Source organism: Podarcis filfolensis, assembly GCF_964270895.1.
Source record: "Podarcis filfolensis genome assembly, chromosome: 9".
Classification (NCBI taxonomy): Eukaryota; Metazoa; Chordata; class Lepidosauria; order Squamata; family Lacertidae; genus Podarcis; species Podarcis filfolensis.
The window spans coordinates 75,364,964-75,386,334 of record NC_139610.1 but is presented as its reverse complement, the minus strand read 5'-3'; the positions used below and the strand labels follow the sequence as shown (position 1 = coordinate 75,386,334).

The window sequence follows — 21,371 nt, the reverse complement described above, 5'->3', positions numbered from 1 at the left end:
CCAATGTGACCCAGTAGCCTAAGCGAGGAACTGAAAGTGACATGGATTAGGAAGCACCTTCTGCCCCACAGGGATTCCTGAAAACCAGAGCAGAGTCTTCCCTCAACAACCTCGGCTTGCACCATCCATCACGTTACTTACACTTGCCCACAATAATCAGTCATTCCCACCAGTGACTCACCTCCACATGCCTTCAAGAAAGGAAACTTGCACCATGTGCAGCCCTGACATTGCAGAGCAACTGATCCCATTCTAAGGCAGAAGTAATCGCCTGTTCAGAGTTTGTATCCCCACCCAATCCTAGTGCTAGGGGCTTGGATGGAGGCAAGGCAATAGCTTTAAAGAGAGTTGAAGGTGTGCAGAGGTGGGTGGCCAAAATGATAAAGAGCTTTGGAAACGAAGCCATATAAGGAACAGTTGAGGGAATTGGGTAGGTTTAGACTGAGAAGAGAAAACTGAGAGGCGATATGAAAGCCAAGTATCTGAAGGGCTTGTCACATGGAAGAGGGAGCAAGTTTGTTTTCTGCTGTTCCAGAGGGCAGGACCTGAACAGATGGATTAAAATGACAAGAAAGAAGATTCCTACTAAACATGAGGGAGAATTTGCTGACAGTAAGAACTGCTTGACTGTGGAATGGACTCCCTTAGAAGGTGGTGGACTCTCCTTCACTGGAGCTTTTGGAACAGAGGCTTCTTTAGCTGTGGTTCCTGCATTGCAGGGGGTTGGACAAGATCACGCTTGGAGACCCCTTCTATCTCTACAATTGTGGGATGTGAAACACAAGAGCGGTCAAGTACAACATTCCTAGAGTGAATATGTTTATACATGAGGAGGAATGTTTGTTCAGCCAGCAGGTCAACTTCCTGTTTCCTTCTGGGCTGGGACAGACTTCCTCTGCATGTGACTAGAGGTGGGTGTGGCCTCACCTGTGCAGGTAATGACAAAAGCACAGGGCAGGTCAGCCATCTCTCTCTCTTTGTCTACATGCACTGAAGAAGCAATATCTTCTTAGCCAAAGATGCTCTCTTGGCCTCCAGCCAAGAGAGGACAGAGGGACTGTCTCCTTATGAGATAGTTTCCAGGTGTATGTTACTTTTCTAAGCTAAGTCTGCCTTCTGGGATCCAATTGTGAACAGAATGTGAGTAAACTCTTTTTATACTTTTATAGAAGACTGTGTCGTGTCTTATCTTTTATGAGGGAATAAGGGGGAAATACCAGAACAGTTATTATAGAGGCTTTAGCGAGCCTGAGCATCCGCTGTGAGTTTAAAAGGGGGAATGTTACTCTGCTAAATTGTGAACTTGTTAACACAAGTTGGAAAGGCTATAATCAAACAATATATCCTCTCCTGCATCCCTGAACATGCCCACAACAATCCAATGATTCTATGAACCTGGACAGTCTCGTCTCTGTTTTCTGCCCCTGCTGCTGCTTCCGCCTTCTTGTTTTTCTGCTGCTTCCACCTTTTGCACTCTTCATTGATCCTGGAAAATATAACACAAGAGGTTGGAGGGGCTGTCTCTTTGGGTGTGGCTGCACTGCAAACTTAGGAATCTGAGAAGAGCCTGGTTGTTGGATCAAACCTATGCCCAGCATTCTGCGGCCAACCAGATGCCCGCAGGAAGAATTCCACAAGCAGGAGCTGAGGGCAACAGTGGCAACTCTCCCCACTTTCGATTTTTCCTGGCAGCTGGCAGCAAGAAGCATTCCTGCCTCTGACAGAGGAGGGAGAACGTGGCTGCAAACAGCCTTTTCCTCTTCGAGTTTCTCTACTCCTCTTTAGAAGCCATCCAGGTGGGTGGCTATCGCTACTTATGTTGGTTTAATGCAGGTGGAAACAGAAGGAGAGGACCTCCTGATCTGGGATAGCTCATTTGGCAGAGCACGGGACATGGCTTCAAGGCCCATGCGGGCAAAAGATTCTTGCATTCCAGGGAGTTGGACTAGATGACCCTCATGGTCCCTTCCAACTGTACAGTTCTATTATTCTAGTACAGCTTTGGCCAACCTGATGCCCTCCAGATATTTTGGGAGTGCAGCTCCTATCAGCCCCAGCCAGCGGGCGTAGTATTTAACTAGTCAACGTCAGTCAACTAGAAACCTTCCCAAATGGGAAGCAACCAACACAATATGACGTCAACAGCCCTCTTTCACTCTCGTTCCCCAGCCAGTGGTAGCAAATTCAGGAGGTAGCATGCCATCACGGTGACCAGCAGTGATTGTTAGCTTTATCTTCTAATCCTTGTAAAAGTTGCAGACCCTCCAAGTGTCCCTATTTTCCAGGGACACTCCCAGATTTACAGAAGCTCTTCCCGGTTTCTGGTTTGATCCCGGGATGCCCTGCTTTTCCTTAAAAAGGTAAAGGGACCCCTGACCATTAGGTCCAGTCATGACTGACTCTGGGGTTGCGGCACTCATCTCACTTTACTGGCTGAGGGAGCCGGCGTGCAGCTTCCGGGTCATGTGGCCAGCATGACTAAGCCACTTCTGGTGAACCAGAGCAGTGCACGGAAACGCTGTTTACCTTCCCGCCGGAGCGGTGCCTGTTTATCTACTTGCACTTTGAGGTGCTTTTGAACTGCTAGGTTGGCAGGAGCAGGGACTGAGCACCGGGAGCTCACCCCGTCACGGGGATTTGAACCGCTGACCTTCTGATCGGCAAGTCCTAGACTCTGTGGTTTAACCCACAGCGCCACCCGCGTCCCTTCGCTTTTCCTTAGCACATCCCTATTTTCAACAGACAAATGTTGGAGGGTATGGAGTTATGCGACCCTTGAGCCAAGGAGATAAATAACTATACAACCTTTAGAAGACATCTGAAGGCAGCCCTGTATAGGGAAGTGGTTTAATGTTTTATTATGTTTTTATATATGTTGGAAGTTGCCCAGAGTGTTTGGGGCAACCTAGTTGCATGGGCAAGGGTATAAGTAAAAAAATTATTATTATGGAATAGGTAAAGGTAAAGGGACCCCTGACCATTAGGTCCAGTCGCTAACGACTCTGGGGTTGCGGCGCTCATCTCACTTTACTGGCCGAGGGAGCCGGCGTACAGCTTCTGGGTCATGTGTCCAGCATGACTAAGGTGCTTCTGGTGAACCAGAGCAGCGCACAGAAACGCCGTTTACCTTCATGCCGGAGCAGTACCTATGTATCTACTTGCACTTTGGTGTGCTTTCGAACTGCTAGGTTGGCAGGAGCAGGGACCGAGCAACAGGAGCTCACCCCGTTGCGGGGATTCGAACCGCCGACCTTCTGATCGGCAAGTCCTAGACTCTGTGGTTTAGACCACAGCGCCACCTGTGTCCTAAATTATGGAATAGGACATCCCTATTTTCATTGGAGAAATGTTGGAGGGCAGGAAGTTGGTGGCCATCACTACAACTTGTGGCAGCAAATCCCATGGGCTCCCCCCCCCCCAAAAAAAGGTCCTAGAAATAATAAGAACATAGGAATAGCCCTGCTAGATCAGGCCAGTGGTCAATCAAGTCCAGCATTCAGTTATCTCAGAGGCCAACCAGATGACAGCCTTCCTCTTCCCGAATCCATTGGGTTAATGATCGATGGAAGCGAACACCAGCCAGCCTTACCGGGTCCAATATGTTTGCATCCCAAGAGCCAAGCCACAAAGGAGAGCTGCACAAGTCAAGGCAAAGAATACCCCAGACAGGATCTTGAACAAGTGGAGGTCAGAAAGCGCTGCAGGCAAACAGAGGTTGGGGTTGGTGGGTGAGAAAATAGCTCAGAAAGAGGACACTGAGAACCACCCATGGTGGGAGGCTTATCAATAAACATATTTCTAGCCTAAGATGTAAAAGCAGTGAAAAGAAGGGCAGAAAAGGATATTGTTTGGAGAACCTGCTTCCTCAAACCTTATTAGGAGTGTGTCAAGAAGGCTTGTGCAGGAAAAAGCCCAGTCTTGAGCTAGCCTGATATTATTGTTTATTAAATTTATATATCGCCCTTCAACCCAAGGTCACAGGACGGGTTACAACATAAAACAACTGAAAGGAGGCGCCCTGTCCTTCTCACTGAATGCAGGCATACTTTTCCTCTGAGAATGTGGGTTAATTTCTGGGCATGTGTAAAGCGGGAATGCCTCTACATAAACCTGTGTGATTTACAGGATGGAGGACTCCACTTTTGCAGGTTCTCCACCGGCCGCTGTTGTTCTGACCAAGCAAAACTGTCTCTAGCATCACAGTGGTGTGTTGATTGAAGAAGTCCACCGCAAGCCACTTTACAGTGGAATGGATTCCCTCAGGAGGTTGTGGACTCTCCTCCATTGGAGGTTTTTAAGCAGAGGTTGGATGGCCATCTTTCGCTGAGGTCCAAAGCAGGGAGTTGGACTAGATGGCTCTTGGGGTCCCTTCCAACTCTATGATTCTATCATACAGGACCTCTTGGATTGGGGATTATGAACAGAGGTCCAGCTGATGGGTGGGTAGTGACTTCAGCCCTGCTTTCTGCAGGAATCAGCTGCAGAACTGAGTCCCCCCAGCTGATGTGCAGTGACTTCATGTCTCCTTTCTAGAAGGATCAACTGTGCATTTGAGTTCCCTAAGAGAAACTCAGTCACACAGCTGATCCATCTCTACCTGCCACACATCTGACGTCACTTACAATATCTGTGTTAGAATTCCTGCTCCGTGATTGCAGTCATGGGATTGCTGCCTTTCACATGATGGTATATGTTTTGACTCCACAGAGTGGGAAGTGACGGAGACAGGATGTTTGTGTTCCTGTGTTCCATGAAGTGGGACTATTGTCCTTTGTTCTTTTTCTCTTTGCTGTCTCATACCAGAGAGAAAGGGAGCCAAGTTGCAGTGCTCCATGTGTGTTTATATGTAAATAAAAGTAGATTAGCCAAAATGCTGAGTTTTTCACCCGAAATGCGCAAATTCTGCGGATCCCTAAGTGTGCCGATGTCTGTTGGCATCAGTCACTGTGATGTTCGGGCTGAAGAAAGCTTTTGAAACTCCCGAACGAAAGACCAGGAGGGGGAGAATATGCCAGTCGGGCATGTGTCTCTGCCAGGGTCCTACTCGAGTGTAGGCTGAGCTCCTGGCAGCCTGGTGTGGGGCAGGTGGGTGTGGTTTGGGGGGAAACAGCCTTGCGGGTCAGATTTAGCCCATGGGATGGTGGTGGCCGTCCCATAGTGTACTGGTTTTTAGTAAACGCATGGGCTCCCCACTCCTCTGAAAACCCTACTCCTTTCTCCATTTCTGCCCCCCCCATGAGTTCTGCTCACTCTCTGCGCTGAAGTCAACGGCGCTGGCGGTCTTTCCAAATGGGTTGCTAGCCTGGCAGACATAACGCCCCGAATCCTCTGGCGTGACGTCTCGGATCTCCACCCTCAGGCTGTTGTAGGAGGGGAACATGGCGAAGCGCAGGCCGGCTGCGGCATGGGAGTGGTTGGTGTCAGCCAGGAGCCGATCTCCTTTGTACAAGGCCAGCAGGGAGCGGGGATGGCTGTCCACCTTGCAGTCGATGATGCCCACCTTCCCGTTTTGGTTGTCCAGGTAGGCGCTGATGGCAGGGGTGCTGGGTGCATCTGAATGGGTAAGAACATAGGAAAAAAAGATAGTCCATCTAATCTGGAGGTGTCAAGGACCGGCTGGATGCAGAGGAGTGTTAGGAGGCTGCAGCTGGGGGAACCCCCAGGGCAGAGATTTTCAACCTTTTGGAGTCCATGGCTCTCTTGACCAAATACAGGTGTACCTTGGTTCTCAAACTTAATCCATTCCAGAAGACTGTTCCAAAACAAAAGCCTTCCCAAACCAAGGCACACTTTCCTATAGAAAGTAATGCAAAATGGATTAATCTGTTCCAGACTTTTAAAAACAACCCCTAAAACAAGTATCTGAAGAAGTGTGCATGCACATGAAAGCTCATACCAAGAACAAACTTAGTTGGTCTCTAAGGTGCTACTGGACATTTAAAAAAAATATTATATGAATTTTACTATCTCACAAGACCATTGATCCATAAAATGAAAGCAATAAACAATGTACTGCAGTCACACAATTGACTGATCAATCAGTAGCTGAACTGGGTTCCACACAGTCACAAAAACAAAACAAAAAGCCTCAAAAACGCAAAATAAATAGCAAAAACAGACAGACCTCAGCGCAACACTCAAAATGGAAGTGTGGCAATCAAATCGGAAGCGTTAAGACTCAAAACGGAGCACGTTTGGCTTCTGAAAAAAAGTTTGCAAACTGGAACACTTACTTACTTTGAAACAAATTCCTGTTTTGATTTATTCTTTATTTTTCCTGCATATTCTGTCAGCTTTTCAATCCAATCATGTAAAGAGGGAATTTCATTACTCTTCCATTTTGCCGCCATTTTCTGATGGGCCTCAGGTGGCGCTGCAGTTTTTCCCAATTCACCCAGAGCCTCTAGGATTCTGCAACCCTGGGAATGCTGTGTCTAGTTCTGGGCACCACAATTTAATGAGGATATTGACATGTCCTCCTTAAAGCTGGAAGGTGTGCAGAGGAGGTGTGACCAGGATGACCAAGGGTCAAAAAAACCAAGCCTTATGAGGATGAGTCGATTGAGTTGGATATGTTTAGCTTGGAAAAATGGAGACTAAAAGGAGATCATAGAATTATCGAGTTGGAAGGGACCCAAAAGATCATCTAGTCCAACCCCCTGAAATGCAGGAATATGCATTTGTCCCATACAGGGATTGAACCAGGAACCTTGGCATTATCCACATCACACGCTAACCAATCACCCAAACAGATGGTCACCATCTTCAAATATCTTAAAGGCTGTCACATGGAAGATGGAGCAAGCTTGTTATCTCCTGCTCTGAAGGTAGAACTCGAACCCATGGCTTCAGGTTACAAGAAAGGAGATTCTGACTAAATGTCAGGAAGAACTTTCTGACAGTAAGAGCTGCTCGACAGGCTGAAATGGGCTCCCTCGGGAGGTGGTGGGCTCTCCTTCCTTGGAGGTTTTTAAGCAGAGGTTGGATGGCCATCTGTCATGGATGCTTGAGCTGAGATTCCTACATTGCAGTGGTTGGACTAGATGACCCTTGGTGCCCTTCCAGTGGTACAATTCTATGAATCGGACGTGGGACAGCCCAGTGGGCTGAGCTGGCCTTGTAGCAGCCTTCACAGATCTCACAAATACCCCCGAACTTACAAAGCACGTTCAAGATGACCAAGGCAGAGGTCACGGTTCCCGTCCTCCCCTCTGCCTGGCAGTGGTACGAGCCTGCATCATCCCTGGCCACCCCAGCCAGGAGGAGGGACCGCTCTGGACCACCCTGGAGCCACTTGCTGTTCTTGTACCACGTGTAGTTCATTTCTCCCGCTGCCTGGCTGACAACCACACAGGTCATGTTGGCCATTGCTCCTTCCTGGACATCGGGAGACGGCTCAATCGTGACCCTGGCATCTAAGTAGGGAAAAGAGCAAGACAGAAACCAAAATAATTTGTCCTCTTCTGATTCCTGCGTTAGTTACTGCAGGGCTGGATTACTGCAATGCACTCTATGCGAAGCTTCGCTCGTGCCTGATCCAGAAGCTGCAATGGGTGTAGGATATGGTTACCAGATGTCCCAGTTTCCTGGGGAGAGTCCGTGGATTTACAAATCTGTCCCTGGACAAAATCTGTCCCCGGAATGTCCCCGGATTTCATTTAATGTCCCTGGATTTATATTTTAAGGGTTATAGATTTATTAGTAGGGAATGAATGTTGCGTGATGGGTTCAACGGCACAAGACACATCATATGGGGACTTCCGCCGAGGCAAAATGGCGGGCGCCATGGCAGCAAATAGCTCCTGAAGCCAGCCAGAGCCAACTGCGCTACCAGGCTGGCTCCAGGCTGCTGAGACTGTCGCTGCCACCGCCACTGCCAAGGGGGAACCGGGGACGCCCGGTGTGTCAACTGGGGGAACCGCTGACCTCCCCTTGACCCAAATTGAGCCGGGAGTGAGAGCACCAGGCCAACTGCCCAGTGGCTCTCCGGGGCCAGGAAAACCCCCGGAGCCGACGCAGGGAGAAGGAGGAGAAGGAGAAGGAAGAGAGAGAAAGAGGAAGGAGAAAAAAGAGGGGGGCCCCGACCTTGCCACGCCACTGCCGCCGCTGAGGAGGAGAAGGAGGAGAGCACTGGGAGAGCAAGGACATGTGGCCGAGCCCAGGCCTGACCTGAGCCTACTCCACAAGTTGGAAAGGCTATTATCAGACAATATATCCTCTCCCGTATCCCTGAACATTCCCACATGTTGGCAGTCGTGCGTCTGCTGGACACACATAAAAGGGTCATTCCCCCACATGGGAAGGAGAGAGGGTAGAGGAGAATCACTCACTCTCCACATTGAAGCGCATGGAGGCGGTGGTCTCCCCATAGGTGTTCTTAGCTGAGCATCGGTACTGCCCGTTGTCTTCGAGGCGGAGATCCTTGATCTCAACTTTGAGGGCGTTGTGGGCTGAGTGGACAATGAGCCGCTGGGTAGGGAGAGTCCCAGAACTCCTGCTGGAAGCCAAGATCACGCCTTCCCTGTACAGGGTGACATCGGACGGTGGGTGGCTCTCAACTGTACACTCGATGATGGCCTGGCTCCCGGACTGAGTCTCCAGGAAGGAAGTCAGGGAGGGCTTCTTTGGAGCATCTGTGGGGGAGAATTGATGTCACGTGTCAAGATGTTTCTGCACAAGAGGTGGTGGCCTGGCGGCAAGGGCCGAATTTAAACCGTGGATACCTGCATTTTTGCACTGCAAGGGAGCTGGACTAGCTAAGGTAAAGGTAAAGGTAAACGGCTCAGGGCCACAATACCTCACAATGCCTCTTTCTATATGAACCTACCCGGATCCTGAGATCATCTTCTGAGGCCCTTCTTCGTATGTCTCTTCCTCGAGAGGTCCGGAGGCTGGCAACACGAGAACAGGGCCTTCTCTGCAGTGGCTCCCCGTCCGTGGAATGCTCTCCCCAGGGAAGTTTGCCTGGCGCCTTCATGATACACCTTTAGGCGCCAGGCAAAAACGTTCCTTTTTAACCAGGCCTATTTACATACTATGCCCTTTTAAAATGTGTTTTTTTGGGGGGGGGGCTATTGGGTTGTTGTTTTTATTTTTATTAAATATTTTGTGGTTTTATATCTTGTTTTTATTCTGTGAACTGCCCTGAAACCCCTGAGAAAAGTAGACTCGTGACGACACAGGTGCTAGCCAATCACCACTGTGCACAGCGACTCACTTTTCCCTGGACAAAACGGGTCATTTTAACAGATTGCAAGACCAGCCCCATGGTTTAAGGAACGTTTCGTAAGTCCACGCACAAACCCATTCCAAAAGGGAATTCTTGCTGTACTCACAGAGCACCCTCAGGGCGGCAGGTGGAGACGTCCTGGTCCCCTTCTCATTCTGAACTTGGCAGGAGTAGGAGCCCACGTCGCTGGTTGCCACCGCCTGGAAGATGAGGGAGGGGGCCGGGCCCTCAGACAGCCACCTGGAATTCTTGTACCAGGTGTAGACAGCTGTTGATGGGGAGCTTCTGTCTTCACAGACGAGAGAGACCCGATCCCCTTCACGCACCTCTGAGACTGGCTTAATCACAACCCTCGTAGCTGCAAGATGGAGAAGAGGGAAGCTGAAATGAATTGAAGCCACCAGCTCCAACAGGGAATCATCGGCTTCCCCAACCTGTGCTAAGTATCATTGTTTAATGTATATTGACATGGAAAACAAAAATATACTGTGCCTGTTTGGAAGCATTCCTTGACATGGTGGAAAAGTAAACAACAAAATTGGCAGCCATGGAATGTAGTGATGGCCACCAACTTCAATGGCTCTCAAAGAGGATTAGACAAAATGAATGGGGGCCAAGTCTACCGATGGCCACTAGCCACAGTGGCTTGTTAGGAGCGTCCTACTCTTGTGTAGGACCCTGGCAGAGACACATGCCTGGCTGGCATGTTCTCTCCCTCCCAGTCAATCGTTCGGGAGCTTCAAAAGCTTTTTTAGCCCGAACATCACAGCGACTGATGCCAAAAGGCATTAGCACACTTAGGGATCCGCAGAGTATTCGCAGTTTGCGTAACAAACTCAGTAGCACAGCATTGTGGCTAATCTACGTTTATTTACATATATTACACTCGGAGCATTCTGCCTTCGCTCCTTCCTCTTTCTCATCAGACAGCAAAGAGAGAAAGAACAAAGGACAATAGTCCCACTTCACGGAACACAGTAATACCAAAACATCCTGTCTCCGTCACTTTCCACCCTGTGGAATGAAAACATACACTGTCATGTGATAGACAACAATCTCATGACTGCAAACACGGAGCAGGAATCTTAACAGGGCTGTGCTCTCCTACCACTATTGAATACACCTGTGAAGACCACTTGCTGGAGAATCGCAAGCGGGGAGAGGGATGCTGCACTCAGGTAATGACTGGGGGCTTTCCATTGAGACACCTGGTCAGCCACTTTGTGAACAAAATGCTAGACTAGATGGGCTCTCCTGGGTCTGACATACTTCCCCAGTTACCTAGAGGAGCTGTTGGGGATTGACTTTCTGGGACCTTCTGCCACTGAGCTACAACCCTTCCCCAAGCACCAGCTGTCTTCACTCACTCGCCACTGTGAAGTCTAAGGAGGCGCTGGTGTTGCCAATGCCATTGCTGGCCAGGCACTCGTACATCCCTTCGTCGTCCAGGCTGACATCTTTGATCTCGAGTCTCAAGGAGTTTGGAGAGGCAGCGGCGCTCAGCCTATGGTTTGGCACCCGGCTGGCTTGGAAAGAGCTGGATGCGAGAACTTCGCTGCCTCGGAGGAGGGAGAGTACAGACCCGGGGTTGCTTTCGACAGAGCACACAATGATGGCCAGCATCCCTTTCTGGGTCTCCAGGAAAGACTTCACCCAAGCGTTCCTGGGAGGATCTTCCAGTAGGGGGAAAGAGGAGAGAAATCAGCAGAATCAGGTGACTGAGTTATGCAGCAGTAACAAAAAGATGTGCGTACGCATTCTGGGTTTAAAATGTAGCCAGGCCATTATTTTTCTCAGTTTTGATCTAAGCAAGTTTTTTTGGGAGGATGCATCAAAATGCAGCATAGTGTGATTGCGTCTTATGCATAGTTAACTTGCGAGATTTTGACTGCTCGGAAATTATACAAATTAGAAGCATGATACTTGCATTTTTGGTGAAGGGAGGCAGGGGTAGCGTTAAGGGGTCTTTTGCGGCAGGCCTCAGTTCTCCTGATCCTGACTCTGCCTGCCACTGTCTCTTGCGCCACCTACAGGTGGCCTCCCTTCCTTCTGCTCTATGGGCACCCACCACCACAGGGACTGGGCAACAACAGTTTATAAATTCAGGGACTTACAGAGGACGTTCAGAGTGCCCAAGGAGGAGTTCCGAACCCTCTCCTGGTTCTTCACTGTGCAGTAGTAGGAGCCAGCATCAGCCACCGTAGCGTGGGGAATTGACAGCATATTTGATGCGTCTTCGGCGTACCACCTGTTGTTTTTATACCAGGTGTAGTGCGGATCGCCAGCTGTATTGCTGTCAGCTGCACAGGTGAGGTTCACTGCATTCCCTTCGAGAACATCCGGAGGAGAAATCCAGATTCTTGCAGCTAAGCAGACCAACCATGGAAGGCAGGAAAACAGAGCTCTGTTAATGGGCAGATCTAAAAAAGGAAGGCTGCTCTGCAATGCAGGAATCTCTTTGGCCAACCTGGGGCTCGAACACCCATGACCTTGAGTGTCAGGATTTACAATGTCTCTCTCATACAAAACACAGCAAGCTGGCAGGTTAATTAAAGGTAAAGGGACCCCTGACCATTAGGCCCAGTGGTGGCCAACTCTGGGGTTGCGGCGCTCATCTCGCTTTACTGGCCGAGGGAGCCGGCATACAGCATCCGGGTCATGTGACCAGCATGACTAAGCCGCTTCTGGGGAACCAGAGCAGCGCACGCAAATGCTGTTTACCTTCCCACCGGAGCGGTACCTATTTATCTACTTGCACTTTGACGTGCTTTCAAACTGCTAGGTTGGCAGGAGCAGGGACCGAGCAACAGGAGCTCACCCCGTCGCGGGGATTCGAACCACCGACCTTCTGATCGGCAAGCCCTAGGCTCTGTGGTTTAACCCACAGCGCCACCCGTGTCCCTTGGCAGGTTAATTACTCTTAGATTTATTTAGTAATTACACAGTAGCTGCAATCTGAGCTCCACTGGATGAATCAGTTGGTCCCACTGGATGACGCTGTCTGCACCAGCAGGATATCCTCCACCTTTTCCCCCACCTCCTGCTGGGCCGACGTTGCCCTAATACCCGGCTCTTCCTCCTGCTCTGAGGAGGCTCAGGTGTAGCCAGCCCCTCCTCCTCTTGAGCCAAATCTATCAGTGGCTGTTGCCCTGCAGCCGCCTTCAACAGCTTGCATTCCAGAGCGAGAGCGGCTTACATCACTCTCAATGTGGGAAGGAATCAAGTCTCTACTCCCCCAGTCTGCCCTCTTTCCTCTCCGGAGTCCTTGCTGTCGCTCTGGGGAGGTACATCCCTGACACTGAGATTAAGAGTCTCACGCTCTACCAGCTGAGCCACCCTTCACACAATCGCACCCCTTCGCCTACTCACTCTCTGCGATGAACGTCACCGAGGAGCTGGCGTTGCCGTGCACATTGCCAGCAAAGCAGAAGTACTCTCCTTCGTCCTCCATCACCACATGAGAGATCTCCACTCTCAAGCTGTTGTACGAGGCTGATACGCCAAACCGCGGGTTGGGTGCCACCGTGCCAGAGTTGATGGTGGAGGCCAGGAGCTCACCGCCCTTGTAGATGGCCAGCTGGGACTGGGGCTCGCTCTGGGTGCTGCAGTGAATGACAGCCACTTGCCTGCCCTGTGTCTGAAGGAAGGAGGTCACCTGAGGTTTCCGAGGCGGATCTGTGCAGGCAGGAGAGAGACGCTAGGTTTAGGTTCAATGATGGGGACTACCTCCTTTCCAGCTGATTGTTGACTCAGGACAGGCAAATGATTATTACTTTATCCTTTATCGTATTTATAAAACTGCCCTTCCTCAAGAGACCACAGGGAGGTTTGCAACATAAAACACAAAATACTTAATATAATAATAGTAAGGGAGGGGGAGAGAGAGAAAATATCCTCACGTCCTCCCTTTAGAAGGCCATAGATTATGAAAAGATTTTGTCTATAAACTCTCAAGGAGACACACAACCGGATTTTTGATCACCTGTAGGCAGTGCCATGGAGGAATCCAGTTTGAAATGGCTTGGAGGTCCCTTGGAGCTTCATTAACGCATGACCCAGGAATTTTGGATCCACTCCAAACCAATGCCAACGTTTTGGGCTTATTTTGGGCCGCTGTGTGTTGCAAATCCCCACCCTCCAGGGTTGGATTTTAGCGGGGATACCTATGGCTCCTGGTTTTAGTATTAGTTACTCCATTTGAGGGTGGCACAAAATGTAGGGTCTGCAGCACAAAAATGTGTTTACTGTGTTTTACATATTCCCTAAGCTGCCCAGAGTGGCTGGGGAAACCCAGCCGGATGTGGTGGTGGTGGTGGTTTTATAAATAATACAATTATTTTTATTTTTATTAAAACTCTTGCAAAAGTTTGGCACTGGTTTGGAGTGAATCGGACGATGTAGGGTTTTGTGGAGGGTACCTACAGCCCCTGGTCTGAGTATGAATTACTCTGTTTCAGGGGGTGGCATGAAATGCAGGGTTGGTGGCACACAACAGCACAAAATGAGCACAAAACATTGGCATCACTTTGGAGGGGATCCAATTTCCCAGATTTCCAGATTTCAAGGTCACATGTTTAATAATAATAATAATAATAATAATAATAATAATAATAATAATAATTTATTTATATCCCGCCCATCTGGCTGGGTTTCCCCACCCACTCTGGGCGGCTTCCAACAAAATATTAAAATACAGTAATGCATCAGACATTAAAAGCTTCCCTAAACAGGGCTGCCTTCAGATGTCTTCTAAAAGTCTGGTAGTAGTTGTTCTCTTTGACATCTGGTGGGAGGGTGTTCCACAGGGCAGGTGCCACCACCGAGAAGGCCCTCTGCCTGGTTCCCTGTAACTTGGCTTCTCGCAGCGAGGGAACCACCAGAAGGCCCTCGGCGCTGGACCTCATTTTTGTTAATGTTAATATTAATGTTAATGAAGCTGTCCCTTGAGATTGTGGCATTTCCTCATTGCATGCTGAATGTCTGGCTATCGCCCACCCCAAGCTGAGTGCAGGGAGTCTAATCCAGGTTAGGGATGCTGCCGGCAAAAACGCCACCACTTACAAAAGACAGTTATGCTGATGGCTGGAGAGACGCTGGTGCTGGCCTCATCCAGCATGTGGGCTTTGCAGTGGTAGGATCCAGCGTCGCTGCTGGTGATGGCCTTGAAGGTGAGTGTGCTGGCATCGCTCTCTTGGAGGCGCTTGCTGTTTTTGTACCAGGAGAAGGTGGACTCCTCGGGAGCAGACCCCATCACGTCACAGCTCAGGGTGAGTGCCTCTCCTTCCAGCAACTCGGGGGATGGCGAAGCCAGAACTCGGGCAGCTGGATTGGGGAAGAAAGTCAGGCATGTGGCTCTTAATCTAAGGGTCACAGGTTTGAGCCCCAGGTTGGGCCAAAGATTCCAACATTGCAGGGGGTTGGACTAGATGACCCCTGTGGTCCCTTCCAATGGAACAATTCTAGAATTCCGGGAGTTATCTGTTGGGATACTGCCAGGGAGACAGAGTCCATCATGACCCCACGTTGTCTCTGTTGCGATCCATCGACCTCCCGTAGACACGCAGTATCATTCAATTAGCGACACGAGCTCCAGAAATAGATTGCCACATTCCAGAGCTGGTGCACGCTCTATCAGCAGATAATGCACAGCGAAAGATGCATGCAGGAGAGCATTATTTACAGCTTTATTCAGCGTTGGTCAGAACAAAGAAAACATGACTGCCTGCTTCAATGTCTCAGGCACGGAGAGAGAAACGAAAGCAAAGACACAACAGAAACATCCTGTGAACAGGAAATACGCAGGCTGTGACACAAACATCCTGCTCCCTTTTAAGGTGGAATGGAAATATCCTAACATTATCTAGCTATGAGATAATGGAAAGAGAAACAGAAGGGAGGGAACAGCCAGCAGAGATGTCAGAAGAAGAAGAAGAAGAAGAAGAGGAGGAGGAGGAGGAGGAAGAGGAGGAGGAGGAGGGGGAGGGGGAGGAGGAGGAGGGGGAGGAGGAGTAGTTTGGATTTGATATCCCACTTTATCACTACCCTACAGAGTTTCAAAGTGGCCAACATTCTCCTTTCCCTTCCTCCCCCACAACAAACACTCTGTGAGGTGAGTGGGGCTGAAAGACTTCAGAGAAGTGTGACTGGCCCAAGGTCACCCAGCAGCTGCATGTGGAGGAGCAAGGAAGCGAACCAGGTTCACCAGATTACAAGTCTACCGCTCTTAACCACTACGCCACACTTCCTGTTAGCGCCCAGGATGTTGTGGGGGCCAGAAAGAGGGAGGATCTGGAGTAGCCAACTGCCCTCCTTGTGGAGAGATGTGGATTTTTGCTTGCAACCAGACGACTGAATAAAAAGGACTATAAATGATAAACTGCTCGTTAATTCTCGTCTGTGAAGTTGCCGAAGGGAGGAGAGGACTCTCCACGCCTGGCAATATGGCGGCAACATTGAAATGGACACACGGCTATTATCGACACTACAATCACAGCCTCTCTGCACTCACTCTGCACACGGAAGTACACCAGCCTGGAGGAAGAGCCGTAGGTGTTGGTGGCTGTGATGTTGTAGCTGCCTTCGTCCTGTGGCTCGATGTTTCTCATCTCCACCCGCATGGCGTTGGGAGCGGCCGTGATGCTGACCCTCTGGGAGGCTGCGCTGTTCGCTGAGCTGCTAGAAGCCACGACTTCACCCCCTTTATACAGGACCAGTTGGGCTGGAGGGTTGCTGTCCACTGAACACTGGAAGATGGCAACCCGACCTCTTTCCATCTCCGCAAAGACTGACGCCCGAGGCTTCCCAGGGGGGTCTGGAACCAGAGGACAGACACGCAAGAGCATAAGACCCAGGCTTTTAACGAATGAAACAGTGCCAGTGCGAAATTATATCTCTTGCTCCGACTGAGTTGCCTGACAACTGATCAGATAATAGCATTTAATTTATGGGATGAAAATGTATAACTTTGAACAGAGAGTGTTTGGCCAATAGTATGTTTTATAGGACTGGAACTTCAGAAGAAACTATATGGAGTTGGGAAAGAAAGAGAAATTTGAAGACATTGGGTCAGGAGGAACAAGGATCGGAGGGAGGTCCCACAAGGGCTAGCTTTCAAGGTTATAGTATCACCTCAGGGAGGTTCATCTGACACCTAATACTAATGCTAATACTTTATACCCCACTCATCTGGCTGGGTCTCCTCAGCCACCTGGGGCGGCTTCCAACAAAGTATTAAAATACAGTGGTCTGTTAAACATTAAAAGCTTCCCTGAACAGGGCTGCCTTCAGATGTCTTCTAAAAGTCTGGTAGTTGTTCTTCTCTTTGACATCTGGTGGGAGGGTGTTCCACAGGGCGGGTGCCACTACCGAGAAGGCCCTCTGCCTGGTTCCCTGCAACCTCACTTCTTGCAGTGAGGGAACCACCAGAAGGACCTCGGAGCTGGACCTCAGTGTCCGGGCTGAACGATGGAGGTGGAGACGCTCCTTCAGCCTTCATTATACATCTTTAGGTGCCAGGCGAAAACTTTCCTCTTCAACCAGGCCTTTGGCTGATGAATATTCTGTGGCCTTTTAAATGTGTTAGTGGGAGTGGGGTTATTGTTTAGTTTAGTCTTAACTATTTATTGTGTGCTTTTTATCCTGTATTTTTATCTTGTGAACTCCTCTGAGATCATCAGATGAAGGAGGTATACATATTTAATAAATAAATAAAATAATAATAATTATTATTTTATATGCACTATAAAACTTGCCTCTCTTCTCTTTCTCAAGGACACGCATAATTTTACAAACATTTATGACGTTGCCTCTTTTTCTAGAATTGCATTTTGTTAGTCTGTAAATCCAAGAGCCGTGGCCCAAAGACAGGTGGGACAGGTTACAGAGGACATGCTGTTTTCCTACGTGGATGTGATATCCTCGATTATCTCATATGAAATAGATCTGAGAGCAGCTGATTAATTTACAGCTGACGGGAGGGAATCGCCTTGCCTACTTTTGCTATATGTATATGAGATTTTTGTGTGAGAGAGTGTTTGCGGGGAAAGACTTCCGGAAGTCTAATTTGATAGCATCTTGAACATGGGCAGGCAAACTAAGGCCCGGGGGCTGGATCCGGCCCAATCGCCTTCTAAATCCAGCCTGCAGATAGTCCAGGAATCAGCATGTTTTTACATGAGTAGAATGTGTCCTTTTATTTAAAATGCATCTCTAGGTTATTTGATCACTGCAGATGGTGACAGCAGTCACGAAATTAAAAGACGCCTGCTTCTTGGGAGAAAAGCAATGACAAACCTAGACAGCATCTTAAAAAGCAGAGGCAGCACCTTGCCAACAAAGGTCCGTATAGTTAAAGCTATGGTTTTCCCAGTAGTGATGTATGGAAGTGAGAGCTGGACCATAAAGAAGGCTGATCGCCGAAAAAATGATGCTTTTGAATTCTGGTGCTGGAGGAGACTCTTGAGAGTCCCATGGACTGCAAGAAGATCAAACCTCTTCATTCGGAAGGAAATCAGCCCTGAGTGCTCACTGGAAGGACAGATCGTGAAGCTGAGGCTCCAGTACTTTGGCCACCTCATGAGAAGAGAAGACTCCCTGGAAAAGACCCTGATGTTGGGAAAGATGGAGGGCACAAGGAGAAGGGGATGACAGAGGACAAGATAGTGAGACAGTGTTCTCGAAGCTACCAGCATGAGTTTGACGAAACTGCGGGAGGCAGTGGAAGACAGGAGTGCCTGGCGTGCTCTGGTCCAGGGGGTCACGAAGAATCGGACACGACTAAACCACTAAACAACTTGGTTATTTGTGGGGCCTGCCTGGTGTTTTTACATGAGTAGAATGTGTGCTTTTATTGAAAATGCATCTCTGGGTTATTTGTGGGGCATAGGAATTCGTTCATATTTTTCCCCCCAAATATAGTCCGGCCCCCCGCAAGGTCCGAGGGACAGCGGACCGGCCCCCTGCTGAAAAAGTTTGCTGACCTCTGATCTTGAACAAAACTGCAAAAGGCAGCGACTCTTACACAGCACAGACAGGGTGGCGGCGGTGGAGCTCTTGCTGGCTTTCTCGTTCTCCACTTGGCAGTGATAGATCCCCGAATCGCCTCTGGACACTCGCTGGAACTCCAGGAAATCCCCACGGGCCTCGGGGAGAGGAAGACCATCTTTGTACCAGGTGTAGTTGCTTGAGGTGGTGTTATCACTGCTCACCTCGCAGGACAGCTGGACCGCCTCACCTTCATGGACCTCTGAGAACGGGGAGATGGTGATTCTTGCAGCTGGGTGGGAAATAAAACGGGGACAGTTGTCAGTTGCAATTCCTGCATTTAGCTGTGGTTGTGGTTCTTGTGTCCTTGATGTTGCGCACAACCCTGAGATCTTTAGATAAAGGGCAGTATATAAACCACAGAAATAACTAACAACAACAGAAATTGGAAAAAAGAATTTGTGCCAACAAAAAAGGAATGGCAGGATAAATTATTAGATTATACTGAATTGGCCAGATTGACAGAGACAATTAGGGGACAACCTAGACAAGAATTTAAAAAAGAATGGGGGAAATGCAGAGAATACTTTACCGAACAGTGCCCCCAAATATACACCTGGACTTGTTTCGATTAATTCCTACAGGAGACTTTGGGGTTTTTAAAGTCATAATTAGGAAAAATTGTAATAATCACATATAAAAGAAACAGTATACAAGAAGTAAATAAGGAGGCCATTTACAAGATAAGGGAAATTTTATTTTTATGATATGTTTTCTTTGTGTAAGGGGATAGGAGTTTAATTTTGATATGTTTTAATTGTCAATGGTGGTGGGTTTGTTTGTATGTATGAGCTGTTGTGGATTATGTTGTAAATAAATTTAAAAAGTTTAAACAACAACAACAATTCCTGCATTGCAGGCAGTTGGGTCCCTTCCAACTCTACAAATCTGTGATTCAGAGGTGAATGCCTTAAAGGGGAGTAAACCCTAATGGGTTAACACAGATACAGCAGCAATCGATCATAGAAGGGACCCTCAAGGGGCATTGAAATATACTCGGAGTCGAGTGTGGATTTCATGCTCTTTATTCAGCTCATAGTAGTGAGGAATAGGAGTTCCCCCAAATATCTGCTTTATATACATTATTTACACAATGGGCCGCACGTGATTGGCTAATTCCAGGACTGTAGGCCAATCAGGTTGCGGATTCACTTCCACCAGGAGCTGGATTGGGTGGCTCCTGTGGACCAATCAGACTGCTGCATTCTGGATCCTATTCAACTCAGTACATAACATGCCACTTAAGGAGGGCAGGTAGGAAGGAAAGAATATCAGGGTCTGGATGTAATATAAAGCGTAACCTCCATTTTTTTGGAGGGGGGGACATTTTTGACAACTGGACCGCTAGCTTCTCAAATCTCTATGACTTACTTTCCGCCGTGAAGTCCATGGAGGCGGTAGATTGTCCATAGCGGTTCTGAGCAGAACACAGGTACTCTCCTTCATCTTCCAGCCTCACGCCCTTGATGGTCACCTTCAGTGTGTTGTACGACTGGATCACGCTCACTCTTGGGTCGGCGGAGGAGTGGGCAGTGGTGGTGGACCCGATGAGCTTGTCACCCTTGCGCAGAGTTATCTCGGAGGCCGGTTCGCTGTCAACTGTGCATTGGATGACGCCAAGGTGTCCTCCTCGGGTTTCCAGAAAGGACCTCAGGACAGGCTGCTTGGGGGCATCTTTGGAGTGGAAAACAATCCTTTATAATAATAACAATTTAATAATAATTTATTATTAATCCCCCTCCCATCTGGCTGGGTCACCCCAGCCGCCCTGGGCAGCTTCGTGCAATGCAGGAATCAACCACGACCCTTTCCTGGAACAAAGCTAGGTGTCCCATCATTGCTCCACCCACCTTTGCCTCTAGCCCCGCCCACCATTGACATGCGGGCCCTATAGGGTAATGTGGCCCTTGGGTCCCCTATCCCTGCTCTAGACTGCTGTGGCTCCAGCCACGTTTTATGAGATGGGCTACTCACACAAGACGCGCAGAGTGATGGCTGGCGATGTGCTGCTGGCTTTCTCGTTCCGAGCAATGCAGTGGAACGTTCCTGCGTCACCACTGGCCAACACCGGAAAGACCAGGGAGCTCTCCACTCCCTCCTGTAGCCACTTAGCATTCTTGTACCACACGTATGTGGTCCCATCTCCCGGCCCCAAGGTGGAAATGCAGCTCAGGGTGAGTCGCTCGCCTTCGGGTAACTCTTGGGAAGGGCTGGCCACCACCCTAGCAGCTGGGAGAAGAGCAAACAGAGACCATTGATCATAGAATAGAATAGAATAGAATAGAATAGAATAGAATAGAATAGAATAGAATTTATTATTTATACCCCGCCCATCTGGCTGGGTATCCCCAGCCACTTTGGGCGACTCCCAACAAAGTATTAAAATACAGTGGTCTAAAAATATATATTAAAAAATAATAATACAGTGGTCTGTTAAACATTAACAGCTTCCCTAAAGAGGGCTGCCTTCAGATGTCTCCTAAAAGTCTGGTAGTTGTTGTTGTCTTTGACATTTGGTGGGAGGGCGTTCCACAGGGCGGGTGCCACTACCAAGAAGGCCCTCAGCCTGGTTCCCTGTAACCTCACATCTCTCAGGGAGGGAACCACCAGAAGGCCCTCGGAGCTGGGCAGAACAATGGGGGTGGAGACGCTCCTTCAGGTATATTGGGCCAAGGTCGTTTAGGGCTTTCAAGGTCAGCACCAACACTTTGAATTGTGCTCAGAAATGTACTGGGAGCCAATGTAGGTCTTTTAAGACCGGTGTTACGTGGTCTCGGCGGTCACTCCCAGTCACCAGTCTAGCTGCCGCATTCTGGATTAGTTGTAGTTTCCGGGTCACCTTCAAAGGTAGCCCCACGTAGAGTGCATTGCAGTAGTCCAAGTGAGAGATAATTAGACCATGCACCACTCTGGCGAGACAGTCTGTGGGCAGGGAGGGTCTCATCCTGCATACCAGATGGAGCTGGTAAACAGCTTCCCTGGACACAGAATTGACCTACGCCTCCATGGACAGCTGTGAGTCCAAAATGACTCCCAGGCTGCGCACCTGGTCCTTCAGGGGCACAGTTACCCCATTCAGGACCAGGGAGTCCTCCACACC

At 49.1% G+C, this 21,371-nt stretch overlaps 1 protein-coding gene across 1 annotated transcript in view; it reads right to left on the bottom strand.

Annotated features, from left to right (window-relative positions):
- The window catches only part of SIGLEC1 (sialic acid binding Ig like lectin 1), a 47,778-nt gene that overhangs the window by 586 nt on the left and 25,821 nt on the right, over window positions 1–21,371 (bottom strand). The window contains exons 8-21 of the mRNA XM_083631579.1: window positions 20,246–20,500; window positions 19,643–19,945; window positions 18,249–18,503; window positions 15,738–16,040; window positions 14,291–14,551; window positions 12,599–12,904; window positions 11,344–11,595; window positions 10,597–10,902; window positions 9,336–9,587; window positions 8,331–8,633; window positions 7,161–7,415; window positions 5,251–5,553; window positions 3,590–3,698; window positions 1,396–1,486 (exon numbers count right to left, since the gene is read on the bottom strand). Of these exons, the coding sequence (XP_083487705.1) occupies window positions 1,396–1,486; window positions 3,590–3,698; window positions 5,251–5,553; window positions 7,161–7,415; window positions 8,331–8,633; window positions 9,336–9,587; window positions 10,597–10,902; window positions 11,344–11,595; window positions 12,599–12,904; window positions 14,291–14,551; window positions 15,738–16,040; window positions 18,249–18,503; window positions 19,643–19,945; window positions 20,246–20,500 (3,554 nt within the window). The remainder of the gene's footprint in view (window positions 1–1,395; window positions 1,487–3,589; window positions 3,699–5,250; window positions 5,554–7,160; window positions 7,416–8,330; window positions 8,634–9,335; window positions 9,588–10,596; window positions 10,903–11,343; window positions 11,596–12,598; window positions 12,905–14,290; window positions 14,552–15,737; window positions 16,041–18,248; window positions 18,504–19,642; window positions 19,946–20,245; window positions 20,501–21,371) is intronic.